The 20,003-nt window shown below is 32.9% G+C and overlaps 1 protein-coding gene across 1 annotated transcript; it reads right to left on the bottom strand.

Moving 5' to 3' along the window:
* Positions 1-5,636: 5,636 nt before the first annotated feature.
* Positions 5,637-6,286, bottom strand: LOC148844237 (uncharacterized). Its single transcript, XM_088959519.1, has 2 exons — positions 5,717-6,286; positions 5,637-5,669 (listed from the first exon to the last, which is right to left on the bottom strand). The coding sequence occupies exons 1-2, from the start codon at positions 6,284-6,286 to the stop codon at positions 5,637-5,639; spliced, it is 603 nt and encodes a 200-aa protein (XP_088815645.1).
* Between the last annotated feature and the right edge of the window lie 13,717 nt (positions 6,287-20,003).

Raw genomic sequence — 20,003 nt, forward strand, 5'->3', positions numbered from 1 at the left:
GTGAATTTAGGTTGGGCTTGGGTTCATCATTGAATCAACGAATTTAATCTAAAATTATACATACATACAAATATAACATTTAGGGAAAATTTCTGATTAGTACTCTGTACTTTGGGCCTAGTGCCACTTTAGTCTTTGAATTTTAAAATGTGACTATTTAGTAACTGAACTTTTAAAACATGACAATCTAGTACCTATTGTTAACTTGCTGTTAACCAACCATTAAGTGACATTTGAAAAAGATACAAATGCCCTTCGAGAGTCATCTAATTTTCTTTATCAACCATTGATGAGACCAAAATGAACCTTAAGTTTATCCCCCAATATTCACTCTTTTAAATTTATTTAGCACTTAAATGGATTCATTACTCTTGTATTTCGATTCAGGGCAATAAAGAAGGCAATTGGAAGAAAACAGGGCAAATCGGGTGATTTTGCACAGTTTCGGCGATAGTCAGTAATCTGGGCCTAACTCTCAATTCCGGACACCGAATTGGACAATTCAAGAAGCATTAGAAAGATGAAAGGAAGGCCCACAACTTTTATGTTTTGTGTTTTGACAGATTCGGCCCGCATCGAGTACGAAAACGAGCCCAAATTCGGAGCAAGTTCGCAGCCAGGCCCATTTCACAATTTAAGCCCAACTCGCAGTACCTTGAAGCAGCCCAACTCGAATTCAAGAGTTAAGAGTCCGAATTTCGAATGTAATCTCCAAGGTGAGAGTTTTATCAGATCTAAAGTCTTGAATGTAATCCTAGAGTGATAAGAAGATTGAGCATTAGATAAGAGATAGGATAGGATTAGTTCAAGATAAGATCAAAACTCCCTAAGGATAAGATGATCTCCTAGAAGGAGTTGGAAAACAGCCCTCTCCTTTGGCTATATAAAGAGGGGGGCGAACCAGCTCTAGAAATCACTCAATCATCCAGCAATCAAGCATCAAGCAACTCAAGAAGATCAGTTCGGCCATGGAGAAGCAAAGCATGGAGATTGCGCAGATCATGAGCAACTAAGCTTCTTTTTCTGGTTCAAGGGGGGAGGTTCGATTGTGTCATTGTGAGGTTCTGTAGTTACTTTATTTTCTTTCTTTTTAATTCAAGTATTCATTGGTTCTTGTGCACATTTTTATTGGATGTTAATGTTAATTAGTCTGACAAACTGAATTAATGTTGATTTTCCTACTGCTATCCATGATTTCAGTGATCCGTAATTGTCACGAATAATGGTACAAGTAGCAATTAGGTTGATATCTTTTTGGGTCAATTGTTCGTGACAGCCTTTGACCAATGTTTTAACATGGTTCAACCTAAAAGAATCGATGGAACAAAATTCAGTAATTGCAGCTATCTCAATTATTGTTATTTTGGTTTAACTGTTTTCACAAATCTTAATGCTATCATTGTTTAACATGGAACGCTATCGTACCCATTTGAGTGGTGATAAGTGTTGATCGAATGTTGGGTTTGGTCAACTGAATTAGGAAAACACAAGGTTTATTATGGCTATCCTAGTAAATCTAAGGTTAAATGCTTGAATTGCAAGAGTGCTGAATTGTACTTAGGATCGATGGTCAATCGATTCAACCCGAACCCTTGAACCAGAATTCGGTAAGACTGATTTTCTCTTGTTTGTTTAGTTTGTTATTCTTTTAATTTTAGTTATTTAATTTTCCCACACAATTACTTTACCCATTCGGCTAAGAGATTATTGATTGGCTCCCTGTGGGATTCGACCTAGAACCACTTTTACTGCAAATATTTTATTGTGGGACTAGTACTAATTTTGAGGGCTTCGACAAACCCGTCAACCATCCAAACATTGACAAAAAATTAACAATTTCAAATCCTTGTCTCTTCTGTTAAAGAAAGTTGGGGTCACTAGAATGCCCTCTCAAATGACCCCAACTTTCTTGAATGGAAAACGTAAGGATTTGGGACTGTTAATTTTTTTGTCAATGTCTAGATTGTTGATAAAGAAATTAAATAATGCTTGAAGGGCATTTGTGTCTTTTTCAAATGCCACTTAACAACTGGTTAACAGCTAATCAACGACGAATAATGGATTGTCATGTGTTAAAAGTTTAGGGACCAAAGTACAACGTACTAATCAAGAATTTTTCCTTATATTTATTTATTTATTTATGCAAATATGTATATATATGCAAGTATGTATGAAAAATTTATATATATATATATATATATGTATGTATGAATGTGTATGATTGGATTGAGTTCAAATTGGATTCAGACTATCTAAAGACTAGGCCTAGGCTTTCTTAGTATGAGCCCAACCCAAAGACTGAAAATCCAAGCCTAACCCGTATAAAATTTCAAGATAGGTCCGTACTTGTTGCATCCCTAATGATTTCAAAGTTAATCATACTATTTAACTTAGGGCACGAAGTCTAACAAAACGTTCATTTTATTGTTTTTTAAGAAAATGTTACAAGGTATGTACCTTAGAAATGACCTTTGCAAGAGCAGTATTCCTATTCCCCAATCCCATACCATACAAGTCAACAATGCAAACATCATTTAATCTGACATTCAGCAGAATTGGGATCCTCTCCTCACAAAGCGCTTCCTACACTGACCCACTGACCACATAGCTATATCCCACCGAATACTGGGAACATCTCCCCATCAATAATAAATACTTCCGATATGCAGCCAGGACTGTGAGGTGGGTTGAGGTGCGACCTATGAAAACCAGATTTGCTCTCCATTTAGCAACGAGTCTCGGTCTTTCGTTTGACTTCCCTATAATGGAGATCTCTTGAACAATTCTTTGGATACACTTCAGTTCTTGCCTATTAGTTGAGATCCACATGAAAACAAAATTCAGTTAAACAGGCCATAAACATATAGAAAGCAACATGATATTTTAATTAATGATGCTTTGTTTGTCCTTTTTTTTTTTTTGGAATATTTCTTTTTTCTGACTGAAAACATATATAGTTTGGCAATTACAATGAGATCAAATCAAAAGGAAATAACCTATACAAAAAGTTAGGTATGATGCCGGGAAGACATGATAGTAGAAAAGAAAGTTATAACCAATCAACCCACACCATAGATTTTTCCTGTAAGTTATGTGCTTACATTTTGTTGAGCATATGTAGATAAAAGGAAGAAGAATGGTCAAGGATGACCATGGGCTGGGTTGGGCATCTGGGCTTGTCCACATAAGTTAATGAAATTAATTAATTTAAATCTTAAAATTAAAATATAAATTAATTATATTCAAAATGACACAAAATAGTTATATATAAAGCCTCCCTTGTTTTAAAAAACCTGCACTTGCCTCCCTTTTTTTACCCTTATATCTATAAATTCAGATGGATATTTATTAAAATACCCCTGATATAAATTTTAACTTTTAATTAAAACTTTCCCAAATCAGATTAAAAGGAGTAAAATAATTTTACTCTACGGAAAACATTAAGTCCAGTGAGATTAGGGAAAATAAGATTCAAAGTATCGATACGATACGTATTTCGACCGTATCGTATTAGTACTTAGAAACGACCAAAACACTTTTTTTTTTAGTTTTTTTTTCAAAGTTTGGTTTTTTGAGAAGCTTAACATGTGTTTTTTATTATTATAAAAAGTTGGTGGTCCCCAGACATTTTGGATAGTATCTTTTTCAAAAGATACATACGGTATTGCCCGATACGGGACGTATCGTATCAATAAACCATGGTTATACAAAAGGTGATATCATATTAGATGTCTAATATAATATTAAAAATAAACGAATCAATTAATTTGGGTAGCTTATTTCTAACCAAAACATTCTATATATTAGATGAGGAAATATTAATTTAAAGTATATCACTTCTCTCTAGTTATATATTTAATATTAATCCAACATTTTATGTATTAGACCAGAAAATTAATTAATTTAATGCAAAACTTATTAAGAAAAAAAACAAGGACATGCAAATATGTCTATCTAAATTTAATTTTAAAAAAAGGCCCAAAACAATGAGTCATTGGGTTAATGATTTAAGGCCTCTTAAAAGGAATATTGCAACTTTAAGAGGAAAAGAACCACCACCACTTTCTCTACCCATTCCCTTCAATTAATATATATGGTGGGTCACGATTTTTCATTCATTTAACACCGTCTATCCTTCATTCGCTTCTTCTTCTAACTTAATTAAAATGTTAAAATAAGACTATAGTTAAGAGAAAATATAGTAGTATTATCACGTGTTGTAATCTGTCCGGACTTTAGCTTCTAAATCCAATAAAGTAACAAGGAAAATTACAGAAGGAAATAGTTGTATACAACCGATGTGGTCTAAACTCTAAAGTGTAAAAACTTCTAGACTAGCATCAAAGTTTCAAACATCTCGATTGCTGGGTTTCTCTCATCTCCTTCCCCACTTGTTGTCCTGTCAAGTAATCCACTGTTCTGAGATAACAATACAGCAAACCCAACACAGAGCCACAATAAAGCATACACAAAAAAGACAACAATCCACAATGGAGACAAGTTAGACATGCTTATTAATTCAAACCAATATAAAATTGCTCCTAAGATTGCTCCAAAGATAGCCATTGTAACAACGATAACCACGTTCCTGATCAAATGCGGCGTCATCATATATCGGGGTTTCTCTCTTTTCCATTTTACAAACCGAAGCAACAACCACCATGAAGGCATGCTTATTAATCCAAAATATTCCTTAAAGACAACCATTACGCCAACTATAACCGTGATCTCCATGAAATACCTCCATTGGGAAAGACGTTCATCTGCTTCTTCTTCTCCCCTTGTTCTCCTGCTAACCAATCCACGCTTCTCAAGCAACCACCGAGCAAACCTAACTGACTCCCAAAATGCAAGCATGCTTACTAATCCTACCCATTGAAAAAATAGACCCATGACGGCCGCTGAAACAGCGATAACTGTGATCTTGATCAAATGCCGCATCATGTACCTCCATTGGGGTTTCCCTCTTGTCCATTTAACAAACCGAACCAACTGCCGCACCATGAGCATGCCCATGAATGTCAGCCAAGAAATTATAAGAGAAGTTCGAAAGTCTGTCTGCAACTGAAACATCAAGAAAATCAAAGCCACTGAAGTGATTGCGATCATCATGACCGCTGTCAAAACCCTTATCCGATACCTCCGTCGGAAAGGAAATCCGACAAGTATCAGCACGATTATGGTGAGAGATGATAGAAACCCAAGAGTGTCCACGTAAACGAACATATAATACCTATCAGCGTCGATGCAATTAGGGGTGGTATTATGGGTCGTACACTTGTAATGGTTGTTTCCAGCTTCAAATGTTACGGTTGCTATCAATATGGCCACCACCATCAGTGTATTTGAATACTCATTTAACCAGCGATGGTCTTCCTCTTCCCGTCCGCTCTGTGCACGAGGCAGTGCCGTCCGGTTACTTGCCGGGGTCAGAATCTGATTATTGGGTGACTGAGAGATATCCCTGGACCTTAAGCCTCCGGCATCTCGAAGGATCTCTCCAATTTCCATGTCACATAGTTTTGCCGGACTTTGTATCAAAGTATCCAGCGCAGTGGCACCATTCAAGTTCATTGCATTGACTTCCACACCGGAACTGGTGGGCTCCGTCAGCAAGAATTTTATACTCTGCACTTTTAAATTCCTCTTCTGTTAGTATCACTAGCTACCTGCAAATATAGAAACCAAAAAAGAAGAAAAAAACGAATTTACATGCCTTGATTTGCCTGTTGGCAACAGCAAGATGCAAAAGGGTGTTATCACGGTTGTCCTTGGACTTGAGGAAGTAGTCTTTATTCTCCACACTTTGTAACAGCAGCTTAAACGCTTCAAACTGATTATATTGTAAGCACAGGTGCAGAATCGTTTCTCCTCCATCCGTCTTCACATGTGCTGACTCAGGCATGGCGTTAATTAACTCGTTTATCACTCCTAGATGGCCTTTTACTGCTGCTATATGAAGAGGAATTCTTCCTTCCTGATCGGAGAGAAAGCAAACGTCGGAGTTGACCTTCAACAGCTCTTGGACAAGCTCGACATACCCTTTAGCAGAAGCTAAGTGTAGAGGTGAGGCTCCTTCGGAGTTCCTCTCACGAGCCAACTCCGGCTTTCGTCTCAAGATTTCTTTAGCAAAGTCAAGATGCCCAAGCAATGATGCTATGTGCAGAGGATTTTCTGCAACAGGGCCAACCCTGACTCTGTCTAGAATCAGTGCATCTTCGTCAAGCAATTGGCACAGGGACGCTGTGTCACCTTCCATAGCTGCATCATTAAGCCGTTTCTCCATTCTCTTTCTCTCTCTCTCTCTCTCTCTCTCTGATTCTGCCCCTTACCTGGGACCTTGGGTATTAATGCCCCGATTGCCCCGTCTTCCAAGGAAAAGGTAAAAGAAAATTCGCAGCAGTTTCTAAGTCTTGGTGCAATTAGGTAGCAGGACTAAAACGCGAAGAAGACCAGAAAAAAAGTGAAAAAAAACAAAAAAGATAATATATGGAGTGAACGATGAACACTGAGAGACGCTAGGCAAACTGGCAACGGAAAAGTCTTCTCTGCTTGAACAGTTCAACGAACGTCCTTCCACACATCTCCATTGGACCAACTCAATAGATGTGCCACTTCAGTCCAGATTAGTAAACGAATGCGTCCTTCCACGCATCTCTTTTGGTCCAACCCTCTCCGTCGGTTGATTATTGAGTGGTTGCAGAGCTTTCGCAAATTCCTTTAAAACTACGATAGAAACAACTAACAAGTCATATGAAAACCTAACAGTAACAAAAACGATATAAATGAAAAGTAGAAAGGTAGAAAAAAGATTAACATGGTAATAGTTTCTAAATATAAGTTTAATTTCTTTTTGAACAGTTGTTGCAGGTATGATAATGGGTGCATCAGCATCGTCTGTTTAATTTCTCATGCTTGATGGTCGAAGGCATCAAGTAGTCCAACATATTATGATCAGAGCAAGAGCATGCTCTCCCTCCAATGCCCCATCAGAGAGCAAGTAGAGGAATTGCATTTACACTCCCTTGGTTATCTATTCGTTGGATTTTTCTTTTGAAAATTTTAGAAAAAAATGAAGGGCAAAATTGATATTTCATCTAAGGTCGAATAGAGTATTTTTTTACTATAAAAGGATTATTTTGGAATTTAGAAATATTATATGAATCACGTGGCATTACAAATGGACCAGGTCTAATCCAATCCAATGAATATTTTGGACTGATCCATTCCATGTATGGATCATCTAATCTGTTCAAATTTGTTTTAATTTAGATTGTTTCTCTAACCCAAACATGCATAGTCCAATAACCAACTATATTATCATCTTCTATATCAATGAATCAGATATTAGCTCAATCCAATTAAATCCAATATTAATTTATTACAGATGAATCAGGTCCAATCCAATCTAATAATACTTTGGACCATTAAGTCTGGATTGGTCTAATTTAATATGTATATATGTCTTGTTGGTTGGTCCAATCTATTCCAATTGATTTTGGTTTGGACAGGGTCCAATCTAAAACTGGTCCATTAATACTTGACAGTTAGGTGTATATTAACGAGGATGTCACTTGCTATGGAAGGCTGCTGGTTTTGGCAATGACATGGACCATCCCATCTTGATCTGGGTTGTCGGGACTCGGAACTTCAGGGACAAGGCCTAGAATAGGTGGTGATTGCAGGTTTAATTTATCCTTTGCACACTGTCAACGTCTTCGATCGATGGTATTCTCTTTCTCTTCATTGTAGATGGCTTCCAGTCAATCGAAACGAGCTATGAGGGATTCGAACATTTGCGTGAGTAGTTCCATCATTTGCTCTTGGCCGGTTGTCAATGGTTGAACTTTCATTTGCGGTTGTGAAAAGTGATGTTTGTAATCTGGAATCATGCCCGTTCTGATGCCAAATGATATGATCCAATTATGACATAATGTGGGATTCCATCTACTTGGAGGGAGACATAAGGCCTCCAATAGCAATCGTAACAGTGTAAGGGTTAAATTCTTCCATTTATAATCCTCAAAATGATGCTAACAAGAATATATATAGACTTCAATTGACTCCCAATTTCTCATGACTCTTAACTTACCTGATGGCTCAATTGAGTATATAATTACTAAGTTGGTTTGGATAATATTTCTTAGTTCGTTTTTATCAAGTTAGTGTTATTGTAGAATTTCTATCTTAGTTCATATTTACCAAGTTAATATTATAGTGTGATTTCACAATTTGTATTCAATTAGGACTTTCTTTTTGAGGAGTTTTAGCAGGATTCTAAGATAGAGTGTTCAAGATAGATTATGAAATTTCTTTGTAGGAGGCATAAGAGTATAAAGGAATCTATATAAAGAGTAGATAGGGAAAAACTAAGGGAGTTTTTGGTTGATTTTCTCTCAAGTATTCAGTAAAGAGTTGTTCTTTCTATTTATTTCGGCTTTGGTTTTTTTCTTTGAAACTTCTTTGAATGTTGTTTGTTTCCGTACTATGCCATTTGGTATCAGAGCACATGTTTGATCATTCTTTAGATTGTGCTCCTAGGAAGAAATAAGTGACTCACATCATGGAGCAGGAGCTTAACACCAAAGCACAAAAAGAGATGATAGATGAGTTGAGAAGACAAGTCAATGCACTTGCTCGAGAGTTGAAATCATTGCAAGGGGACAACGACACCAACACAAGTATCTTCACTCGTTCATTTTCATTATCAAGTCAAACATCCAGGTCGATTGTAATTGCGGGTGGTGACTAGAAACAATAGGAAATGGGCTTTAATATTGAGATCCCAAATTTCATGGAGGTATTCTATACTTGGTAAGCAACCAAATTGGTTGTAATTGCAAGTGGAGAACATAAGCTATGGGAAATAGATATCAAATTTGAGTTCCCAAAGTTTAATGAAGGTATTAGAGGGGACTTGTGTGATGCACAGGATTTGTTAAGTAAAAGCTAAACAATAGAAACACATAAGAGTATGCAATTGTAAACAATAGAAACATACAACAATTATAAATAGGCCTAAGTTGGTAGGTTTTCTAGTATTTCTACTCTTATTTGATTCAATAATTTCCAACCCGACTAGGTTGGATCAGTTTCACTTTGGCCATTTGTAAACCAACCAAAATTGAATGACCTGACCATAGATATATATTGATATTTTATATTTTAAATATATTATTTTAATATGGGAGAGTGGGAGAATTCTCATATTTATTAGTCTAAAATATTTTATATCATAAATTTAATTTTTAAATTTATTTATTTTTAATAAAACAACTATTTTTTTTCAATTTAAATTTATTTTTTAAAGTTTAAATTTTTTAACCAATTGATCAAACCAAAAGTCGACCCAAACTGATACAACCCAATTGGGTCAGTTTTCACAATTGGTTAATCAGTTTCAAGTGACCAACTCCCCAACCTGACTAGGTTGATTTGATTGGCCAAACAACTTACAACTGAACATAACCAACCTGTGAATAGTCCTAACTTCATCTAAATTAATAGTCTAATCTCTAATAAATAACAATAGTTTAATTTCCAACATTATTGAAAATTTATAGCAAAAATACACAATTATTGAAAATGCATTGATAATGAAATTTAACTAGTAAAAATACAATAATTACAAAAATATACTAAAAAGTAATAGTTTGATCTCTAATAAATATTAATCAATAAATAATAAAAAATATAATAAATACAATAAGTACAATAAGTTAAATTTAAAAGTTCAACAATAGTAGTTTAACCTCCAACAATTATTGAATTTTTTTTGTTACATGACAAAACAAAAATAAATTTATACATAATTATTGAAAATATACTTATCACAAAAAATAAATAATTATTGAAACACGATAAATATTAATTTTAGTATATATAATTATATAATAAATATAGATAAAGAGTTTAAAATTATCATTAACAAATATTATTTTTTTGATTTTTATTTTCCCAAATTATTATTTGATATAATTGAAATTAGTTTTTTACAATATTATTTAGTTATATAAATAATATCATCATTTAAATTTGAAAATATTAATTATTTATTGAAATTAAATTATTATTAATTTCAATATTATGTTATAATTATTTTTCTAAATACATTTTTAAATTTATTACATAATTTTGTTATTTTAACTAATTAAAATATAGTTATGTTAAATATTTCGTTATTTAAAATATTTAGTTTTTTATATATTTCAATAATATGTAATTTAGCTAATATTATGTTATTTAGGATATTTACTTACTAAAATATTTAAATAATGTCTTGTTTTTTAATGCTAAATTTTTATTATATGAATAAAATTTAAATTGAATAATCTAGAAATTCATAATTTATATTGTTAGTACAAAATTCTGTGATGAGTTTTATAAAAATATAAAATTATTAATAATATGAATATTATTAAATATATCTGTATTATTTTTTTTTGTTTTTAATAAATATTTTAAAGTTATTATATAATTTTGTTAGAATATTTAAATTATTCTTAATTTTTTTAATTCAAACTTTCTTTAGATAGATACTAGTAGGGACCGGTGCGGTGCATAAGATTTGTAAAGCGAAAGCTAAGTAATAGAAACACATAAGAGTATACGATTGTTTTGTATTTTTAATTTTTAAATAGTTAATAATTATTTATATTTTGAGTTCGACAATGATATAGAAAAGATATGATATGTGAACAATTTTGACCAATCAACTAGTATCATAAACGTGGTAGCCAATAGGTGTTATTTATCAAAATTCATGGGTGTTTCATTGGTCAAAACTCTTTTGATTCTATATATTTCTTGCATCATAGATTTTCCCTTATATACTATTATTAATAATTTTTTTACAATACAAAAATAACAATAATTAATTTCATCTGGCATTGTTCATCATACTAATGAAACTGACCAACTCGACTCGAATTGGTTAATTTTCTAGTATTTTTGGTTGTCTTTGGTTCAACAATTTTCCAACCTAACCAAGTTATTGGATCAGTTTTGCTTTGGTTATTTGTAAATCTACCAAAATCAAACGACCCGGCCTTAGATATATATTTATATTTTATATTTTTAATATATTTTTTAATACAGGAAAGTAGGAAAATTTCCATATTTCCTAGTCTAAAATATTTTATATTATGAATTTAATTTTTAAATTTATTTTTTAATAATGCTATTGTAATTTTTTAATGCTATTGTAATTTTTAAAATTTTCAACCTAACTCGAGTTGGGCGGTTTTCACTAATGGTTAGTTGGTTTCGGGTAGGAGTGCAAATGGATCGGATCATGATCTGATGCGATCCTATATTCTTGGAATTATATAACCCCATTTCGATTCTTCGGATTAGATCAGATGGTAGGATTCGATAAAAAATCAAATCAAATTCATATCACTTGGCTCTTACATAATTTGATAAGATTCAATATGATATATATGTTATTTATTTATTTTTATAAAAATATAAACACACACACACACGTATATATATATATATGTTACTTATTTATTCATTTATAAACATATTATTTATATTGCATTTTATAGATTTGTTATATTATTTTTTTTTATAAAAAACATGTATTTATATGATGAAAATAGTTGAAAAGATACTTGTACTTTTTGTTTTTCTTTATTTAAATTATTATATTTTATTTTCATTTTAATAATTTATTATTTTTTAGAAAAATCAAATCGAATTGGATTGGATCTGAAAATCTGAATTCCTCATCGGATTCAAATTCAAATCAATGTGTATCATATCCAATTGGATCTTTGGATAAGATCATATATGCAATTAACATTATCAGATCGAACTCAGATATACCCTGATTTGAATTCGGTCCGTTCCGTTTGCAATCCTAGTTTCGGGTGACCAACTCCCCAAGCTAGCCAGGTCGATTTGGTTGGCCAAACAACCTACAACTGAACTGAACCAACCCGTGAACACTCCTAATTTTAGCTAAATTAATAGTCTAATCTTTAATAAATAATAATAATTTATTATTCAATAATTATTGAAAATTTATAGCAAAAATATACAATTATTGAAAATGTACTAGTAATAAAAATACAATAAATAACAATAAATAATTAGTAAAATACAATAAATATAATGATTACAAAAATACAATAAATAAATTTATACATAATTATTGAAAATATATTTCTCATAAAAAAATAATAAATAATTACTAAAACATAATAAATTTTAATTTTAGTATATATAATATTTTAGGTAATTTTTTTATGGAGAAGGAGAGCATCTCAATGGTTGTTTAAAAAATGACAGAATTAAAAAAAAAAGAAAAAAAGAAAAAAAGGAGAAAATTCCTATATATACCATGGAAGAATTAGCAATTTCAAAGTCAAAAGGTGTACCAAATCTTATGACTTTATTGATTGCTTTAATATTATTGAGGATATTTGTTGAAGAAGTATGTTGATTGGAGCAAACCTCTAATCTATGATGATGATCACATTGTCTTCATGTATGCCATCATTCATTATGAATTTCATAATAGTGGACACAATAGTTATCATCTTGAGGGTTATGATGATCACATTGTCTTCATGTATGTCCACGAAGATCCTTATTAGCAAACACTGTTGCAATATTCAAAAAGGTCAATAAAAGAAGATTTAGGTTCTCTGAAATGCAAGAAATATACTTCATAATATAAGATATACAGTGAAGAAATCTCAATTCGTATTAGAAGCTTACATCACCAATTATCTATCAAAGGGTTAGAAACACAAAAGCATGGTAGAAGTGCAACAATATATTTTGGCGGCCTCTCAAATGGTAACATGAATCTAAGGTCGGATTCCGCCAATAAGTTGGTTTCAATAACCTATCTTAGTTCGTTTTTACCAACTTAATGTTGTCACAGAATTTCTATATTAGTTTGTATTTACTAATTTAGCGTTATAGTATGATTTTCAAATTTGAATTTAATTAGGACTTTCATTTTGAGGAGTTGTAGTATATTCTATGAAGGAGTGCTCAAGTTAGATTAGGAATTTTTTTGGTAGGAGATATAAGGGTGTAAAGGAATATATATAAAGAATTGTTCTTCCTGTTTATTTCGGTTTTGGTTCTTTTCTTTAGAGCTTCTCTAAATGTTGTTTATTTTTGTACTGCACCATGACCCCCAACAAATAAGACATTAAACACTAAAAATCCAATACCATTACTCTAAAAGGCACTATCTAATGCCCTGATCACACTTGGACCCTATCTAATAGACATGTAATATAATGTCAGAAAACAAATGCCAATTAATTTCTTAAAAAAAAATACAGTCGTGGGATTTCTAGGCATTCCATAGAGTGATAGACACAAGAGTGAATGGATCTTGGTTCGACACAAGAAAAATGGAGGGCAAAGGGCAAAGAAGATTCATTCCTACTCTTAGGACTAAGAATGATCCTACAAAGGAGAGATTTCAGGGGTATTACGTAGGGTGATCCCCTATCCCTCGAATGACTCCTATTCAATTTGGGGGCTCTAATTATTAATGGCTAAGTTTCCGAGAAATTGTTTTTAGATCTCAAAGGAAAAGTAAATAACAAATTTGGAGGGTAGAAAAAGAAAACCCTCTCATTGGTAGGTAGAGTTACTTTACTCAATCGACCATTAGCATTATGCCCCAATTCATCATGAGATCCTATAAAATCGCAAACAGTGCTATTGAAGATATAAATAAAAGTCAATAGATTTTCTTGTGGGGCAAAGGAAGTGGTATGAAACCCGTCCATTTATTAAGTTGGAACGAAGTTTGCCTCCCTAAGAGATGGGGTGGTTTGGGCCTAAAAAACATGTTTTGGGTTAACGAAGCTTGCCTTGATAAACTAGGCTAGAAAATATTAAAGGAGCAACCAAATCTCTGGGTTTAGGTGGTGATCCAAAAATACCCCAGGAAGGAGAATTTCTGAAATACTAATCCATAAAATGGTGTTTCTTAGGCTTGTAGAGGCATTCTTAATCCCATCCCTTTGCTCAATAGAGGACTTGGGTGGAGAATAGGAAATGGTAGAAATGTCAACTTTTGGAAGCGCAAATTGATTGACTCAAGCCCCATTGAGGAGTTATTGAATAGATATCTCACCAACAGCTAAATGATTTCCTTGTTTATGACTTCATTGATCATGAGAGAAAAGTTTGGAAAGATGACAGCGTTTGTAGCCTTGTGTCAAATCATGTTTGGGATAATATTAGATCTATACTCTTCCCTTCTAGCTCGTGCATGGACCATCTTATATGGGAGGTTTAATCCCAAAGGAAACTTTACTATTAAGTCGATGCACAAGAAAGTTAGCATGATGCCTAGGGATTGGGTTGGACAAATATGATTTAGTAAGATTTGGAATCTCAAAATCCCTTAAGGATAAAATCTTTTATTTATCTTCTTCTAAATTCTTGGCTTCCATCAAAATCTTTTCTTATCTCTCATGGGATTGGTATTGAAGGATCTTAAACTCCATTTTTCTATCTTTGTATTCAACACACCCCATGAACCATTTGAAAAACCATGAATCAAAGCTAGTGTTACAAGGTAGTCAGGAAGCAAGTTGGGCATGTTGGGCAGGTTATTTCAACCCAGGCCCAACTCTAAGAATTGGGCCATGGAGAGAGTCACAACTAGAAATTCAAGGCCCAACAAATTGGTACTATGTCTGTGTTTTGCAGACTACCAAGTCTAAGAATTTTAGAGATAACATATCCAGAGCCTTGACTCTCAACTAGCTTTTTGCAAGCTAAGAATCATTAGGTACCCTAGGTTCTTAGTGAGTTTGGATCTCACCCCTATGTGGTCCCAACAACCGGTCTCAACATCCCAACTAAATCAATAGATTTGTCAATCTTTTCTTGGATTTGCAACCATATGCATGCAAATTCTAGATTGGATGGAAGATCTGGGAGTGATTTGATGCTTGTATAATTACTTAGATGAAGGTAGTAAGTTGTTTACTGTATTGAGAGTGTCTAGTAGGTTATAAAATTTGAAACCCACTTAAATACGAATTTGGATCTATTGACCGCAACATATTGCTGGCTACGTTCACCCAACCATACATCATGAACAAAGGTTATACTTTACATCACCAATGTTTCTGATGTACAACCAGATGAGTGTGGCCCGCAATGTGTTCGGGTCACTAGATTTGGACTCCTTAGATCAATGTAACTAATAATGTTAGCCATCCAAGAGTTGATGCCACTATGATTTGCATTGACTTTGATTGAGGGACCATGTTAGCATTACCATTTCGGAAGTCAAAAACAAAATAATGTTACTTTACACAGATGTATCTTATATGCATTGTTGGGAAATGGGGTCACTGTAACTTTGGAGGAGAAGCTCTGAGGTGCGTCTGAAGACACTGTCTTTAAAACGTTATTTGTCCCCACTCAGTTTCACTGAGTTTGCTGTTGGGTTATAGGCAAATCCGCTCCTAAGATACAATATAGCCTTGGGTGAGAATATGCAACCAGCAAAGTTGAAGAATCTCCGAAAAAACATTCTGTGAGACTGTAACAGACTGGACTGAGAGAGAGAGAAAGTGGATTTCGAAAATGTGTGTTTTTGAAATCTGATTCATGCTCTTTAAATTGTTTATGAAGAGGTATGAAGAAAATGTAGGTGCTGGTTCAGAGAAGACACTTTAAACAGTCACGATTTCAAACATTGTGACTGTTAAAAAGTAGTTAACAGTTAATGACTGTTAACTTTGAATTGTGCCTCTTGATCACACCCGATCGAATCGTAACCATTGATCTCATCAATGGCCAGCATCGCACCAAAAACAAAGCTGCCCTTCGCGAGCCACACAGGTGCACGCAAAGTGTGCCTCTAAAGCGCCTCACACACATGCACACGTGTGTGCGTGTTGCGCGGTATCAAATCCCCATACTCTACTATTTCTAAGGAGTGTAAATCAGCTCCTATTAAAATACTAAAAACAAAGCTTATAATTTTCCAATGTGGGATAAGTTTGAAACTGGATTTTGTAAGAAAAAAGCTAATTTTTCAATCTAAGTGTGTAGGTGCAATTTCTCATGTAATTGACCAATCAAACCCATTGGATTTAATCTCTTATGAGATTAAAATCCAACATGCGTTCAAAAAAGCATCTCTACAGCATATCTATTCATTCAAAATGAAGTCAAAGTTTTGGTAGTAGTCGGTTACAGGATTGGCAAATCAAGTTGGGTTTTGTAAGAGAAAAGTTAACTTTTCAATCAAATGTGCAGGTGCAATTTCTCATGTAATTGACCAATCAAACCCATTGGATTTAATCTCTTATGAGATTAAAATCCAACATGCATGAGGTTCAAAAAAGCATATCTATAGCATATCTATTCATTCAAAATGAAGTCAAAGTTTTGGCAGTAGTCGGTTACAGGATTGAGGCAAATCGACCATCAAAAACATAGTGGCAAGCAATTATTTTTGGGCTTCTTGAAGCAAAAAGATGAAATATAAAAGCCATTACTATATTTAAGGAAGCAGTGACAATGGTTAATAGTATTAATACCCCACTACGGAGAAATGCATTGGGTGGAAAAGTTAAACATTGATAACCTCAACACTGTTAGGAGCTTCTTTATTGTACTAGTAAATGTGAACATGCTTTACAAGTGACAATTTCAAATGATAACAATAACAACAACAACAATTGTATATATAATGGTGGTTTATTGCATGCCAACCTAAAAACTTGTATCAAATCTTCTTCCTCTATAGTTTATATCAATATTTTCAATTTATTGTGCTAAATGAACCATTGCTTGCCTAGAGGTTGATCAAACTATTTGATTTGTTTAGTAGGGTGATGGAATACACGATAATTTTCTCTTTTCATAATTTTTGTATTCCATTTCCGCCATTTAACAAACATGAAAGTGGCTTCATTGCTAAGGCAGTTTTAAATTTTTGTTCCCTTTCTATTATTAATAAAAGTTTTCTCATCATTTATCATACTTGAAAAAATCTGATTTTGTTTCCAAGTTGATTTTTGAATATACACATTTTTATACTATCAAAATTGTTATTAATGAATTTAATTAGTAAAATTTAATGATGAGAAACAAAAGTACATTAACCATATGATTTAATGAGAGAGAATGGAAGTTAAATATGAGACTTAATTAGAGAGAATAGAATGGAATAAAAAATAGTATTCAATTTCATTTTTAATCTTCATTATATATATAGACAGAGAGAGCCTTAGAGATCTATTGCTACTTCTTATAGATACTAAGCAAAATCAACAATTATCTCCAACTATGTAAAATAGTTAAATTTGTCCAGATAAATTATAATTCTATTGCTACTTCTTAAGTATGCTTGCCAAACATTCCTTCGATCTTTCTAGCTTTTGAAAAGATCATTAAAAATTTTGCAACCAAACGGTCTTTGGTCTTTGAAGATCTATTTGTGAAAGCTCATCTGTCTTTTGAGGTCTTGAGCTTTTGAAAGATCTTTCTAAAAAGACTTGCCAAACCCCTCCATACTTAACACATCAATAAATTAATAGATTATAGAACAAAAATTCACCTTAATGAATGAGATTAAGTTAATCATATGACAATAAAAAAAATGATTCCTCCGATCGTATTTTATATTCTTAAATAGGGAAGTCAATGCATCAGGTTCAATACGAGTTTGGCTTAAGCCAAACCTAACTTGACCAACTATAACAAATTAACGTGACCTGATTATTCCATAGCCAAGTAATTAATAAATTAATGAAAATAGAGTCAACTTATAATGTCATAATTAAAATAATTGTATGTACAGATTTATTAAATAAGATAAAGAATATGAAAAATTGAAGAAAACTATGTAAAAATATTATATATTTAAAGATAATGATGGACATGTTCAATTAAAAACATAGAAATTGAAAAAAAGTGATGAAAACTCAATACTTTTTGAGTTTTAACCTTTTATGTCATAAATATATAATTTATATTTTTGGAGTTCAAATTTGATACTGAAACTTAATCGATGAACCAATATCATGAAAGTAAACCAAATTAATAACCTATCATGGTTATCGGGTCATAGTTTACACCAAAACTTTTGGAGGTGGGACATGCCATGCCTTATTAATTTTGTCTTAAATCCTATTTTTTAGTATTTTTACTAAATAAAAAATTAAGATTGAAATGAAAATAAAGATTAAGCATAAAATAATACTTAAATATAATGTGTTAGATGCATGTAGAATATAATTATATATTATTTTATGGGAAAATTTCCGATCAGTACCCTGAATTTTGGCTCAAGTGATAATTTAGGACCCAAACTTTAAAATACGACAATCCAATTTCCGAACTTTTGAAACACGACAATATAATCTAGTACCTATCCTTAATGGACCGTCACTTGTGTATATTATGTGGCCTTATATGTGATTTAAGACTTTTGAAAATATCAAAATTACCTTTATAATAAAACACATTGTTCATCACTTCTTTCTCAAGAAAATAAAACGGAACCTAAGCTCTGAACAGTCTAGACCATTATTTCATGACAAAAATCCAAGAGCCCAAAATAAAGGATAAAGGGCTCGCTGCTCACTATCCTCCAAGAGGCCAAAATAAAGGAAGCAACAGACCCATGTTTTTAAAACCCAAACTTCTATGAGAGTCCTGATCTGCTACACCTATTCTTTTACCTCTTACACTAATAGACCGTGTTAGTCCATCAGCAGGTACTAGATTCTCGCTATTAACAGATAAAGAAACTGTCTAACATCTAACATCTTTATTTATGTTTTGAATTTTATGTTGGCATTGTTTCCAGTGTTAAAAAATATAACAATAAATTACACGATGGATTTTAGACAAGTGCGCTCTGTTAAGAGCAGATACCAATTTTAATTTCATATCCAAACATTGTTGTCCTCCAGTTCATAAAGGGATCATCACCATTCACCAGTCTTCTCTCTCTCAATTACAATACAATTTTTAATACATTTACAAATGCAGAATAAACAAGTGTCATTAGCATTTTTAACAGGTCCTTGTTCTGCTCGCTAAGTTTCATCAATTGTTGTCATTAGCATTTTTTTACACTAGCTTGAACGAATATATATATAATAGGGAATGTGGCTTTCGGAGCAGAAACTCTAGATCCACCAAATCAGCCCCCCGGGTCCAGTTATTTTAGAAATCGGAAATTTGGAAAAAGCGTTGAAAAGTGAAAAAAAAAAACTGATTTGGGCAGTCGGATCGCTAAACCTCTGGCGTCCGACGACGACACACATCGACCAATGGTGAATAACGACTACCGGCGACAGCGAGTTTGCAGCAGCAAGAGTGCAGCACTTACAGAGTTCCAGGCTCCAGCAGTAAGAGTTGCGGCAGGCGAGTTTGCAGCGGTAGTTGACTTGCAGCGGCGGACGGCGAATTTGCAGTGGACAAACATCTCTCACAAGTCACAACCCAAACTCATGAGTTTGCAGCGAGTTTGTCTCTTTTTTTTTTTTTCTTTTGGAAAAACACCAGACCAAGTTGGGTGAGTTCTGGTTTAAGTGCCCTGCTAAGAAAAAAGACGATGAGGAATAGTGAGTTTGTCTTCTTTCTCTTTCGCTTGTCTTCTTTAGCTTGCTCCGGTTTGTTTCTTTAGGCTACTTGTTTTGTTGCTCAATCTTTATTTTTAATAAATCAATTTCCTCCTCAAAGGGGTCTTTCATTTCACGAATGAAGAATTTTCAGCCAAACATCTCTCATAAGCCAAATTCATGGTTTTTTTGCACTGATTTTTACATATAGATTTAAGGGCTTATTTCAAGCTATTTTTTCTGTATTTTTTCTGTATTTTTGTCTTTTCTGTATTTTTTAGAATTTTCTGTATTTTATGTTTATATTTTTTATGTATTTTATACTGTATTATTTTTCATATAGATAGTTTTATTTTCTGTTTTCTATTTAATTTTATGTTATTTTTATTATTTATAAATATATTTATTATTTTTTATTTA

Source organism: Nelumbo lutea, chromosome 8 (assembly GCF_056320005.1).
Source record: "Nelumbo lutea isolate HS-2025 chromosome 8, American lotus-T2T, whole genome shotgun sequence".
NCBI lineage: Eukaryota > Viridiplantae > Streptophyta > Magnoliopsida > Proteales > Nelumbonaceae > Nelumbo > Nelumbo lutea.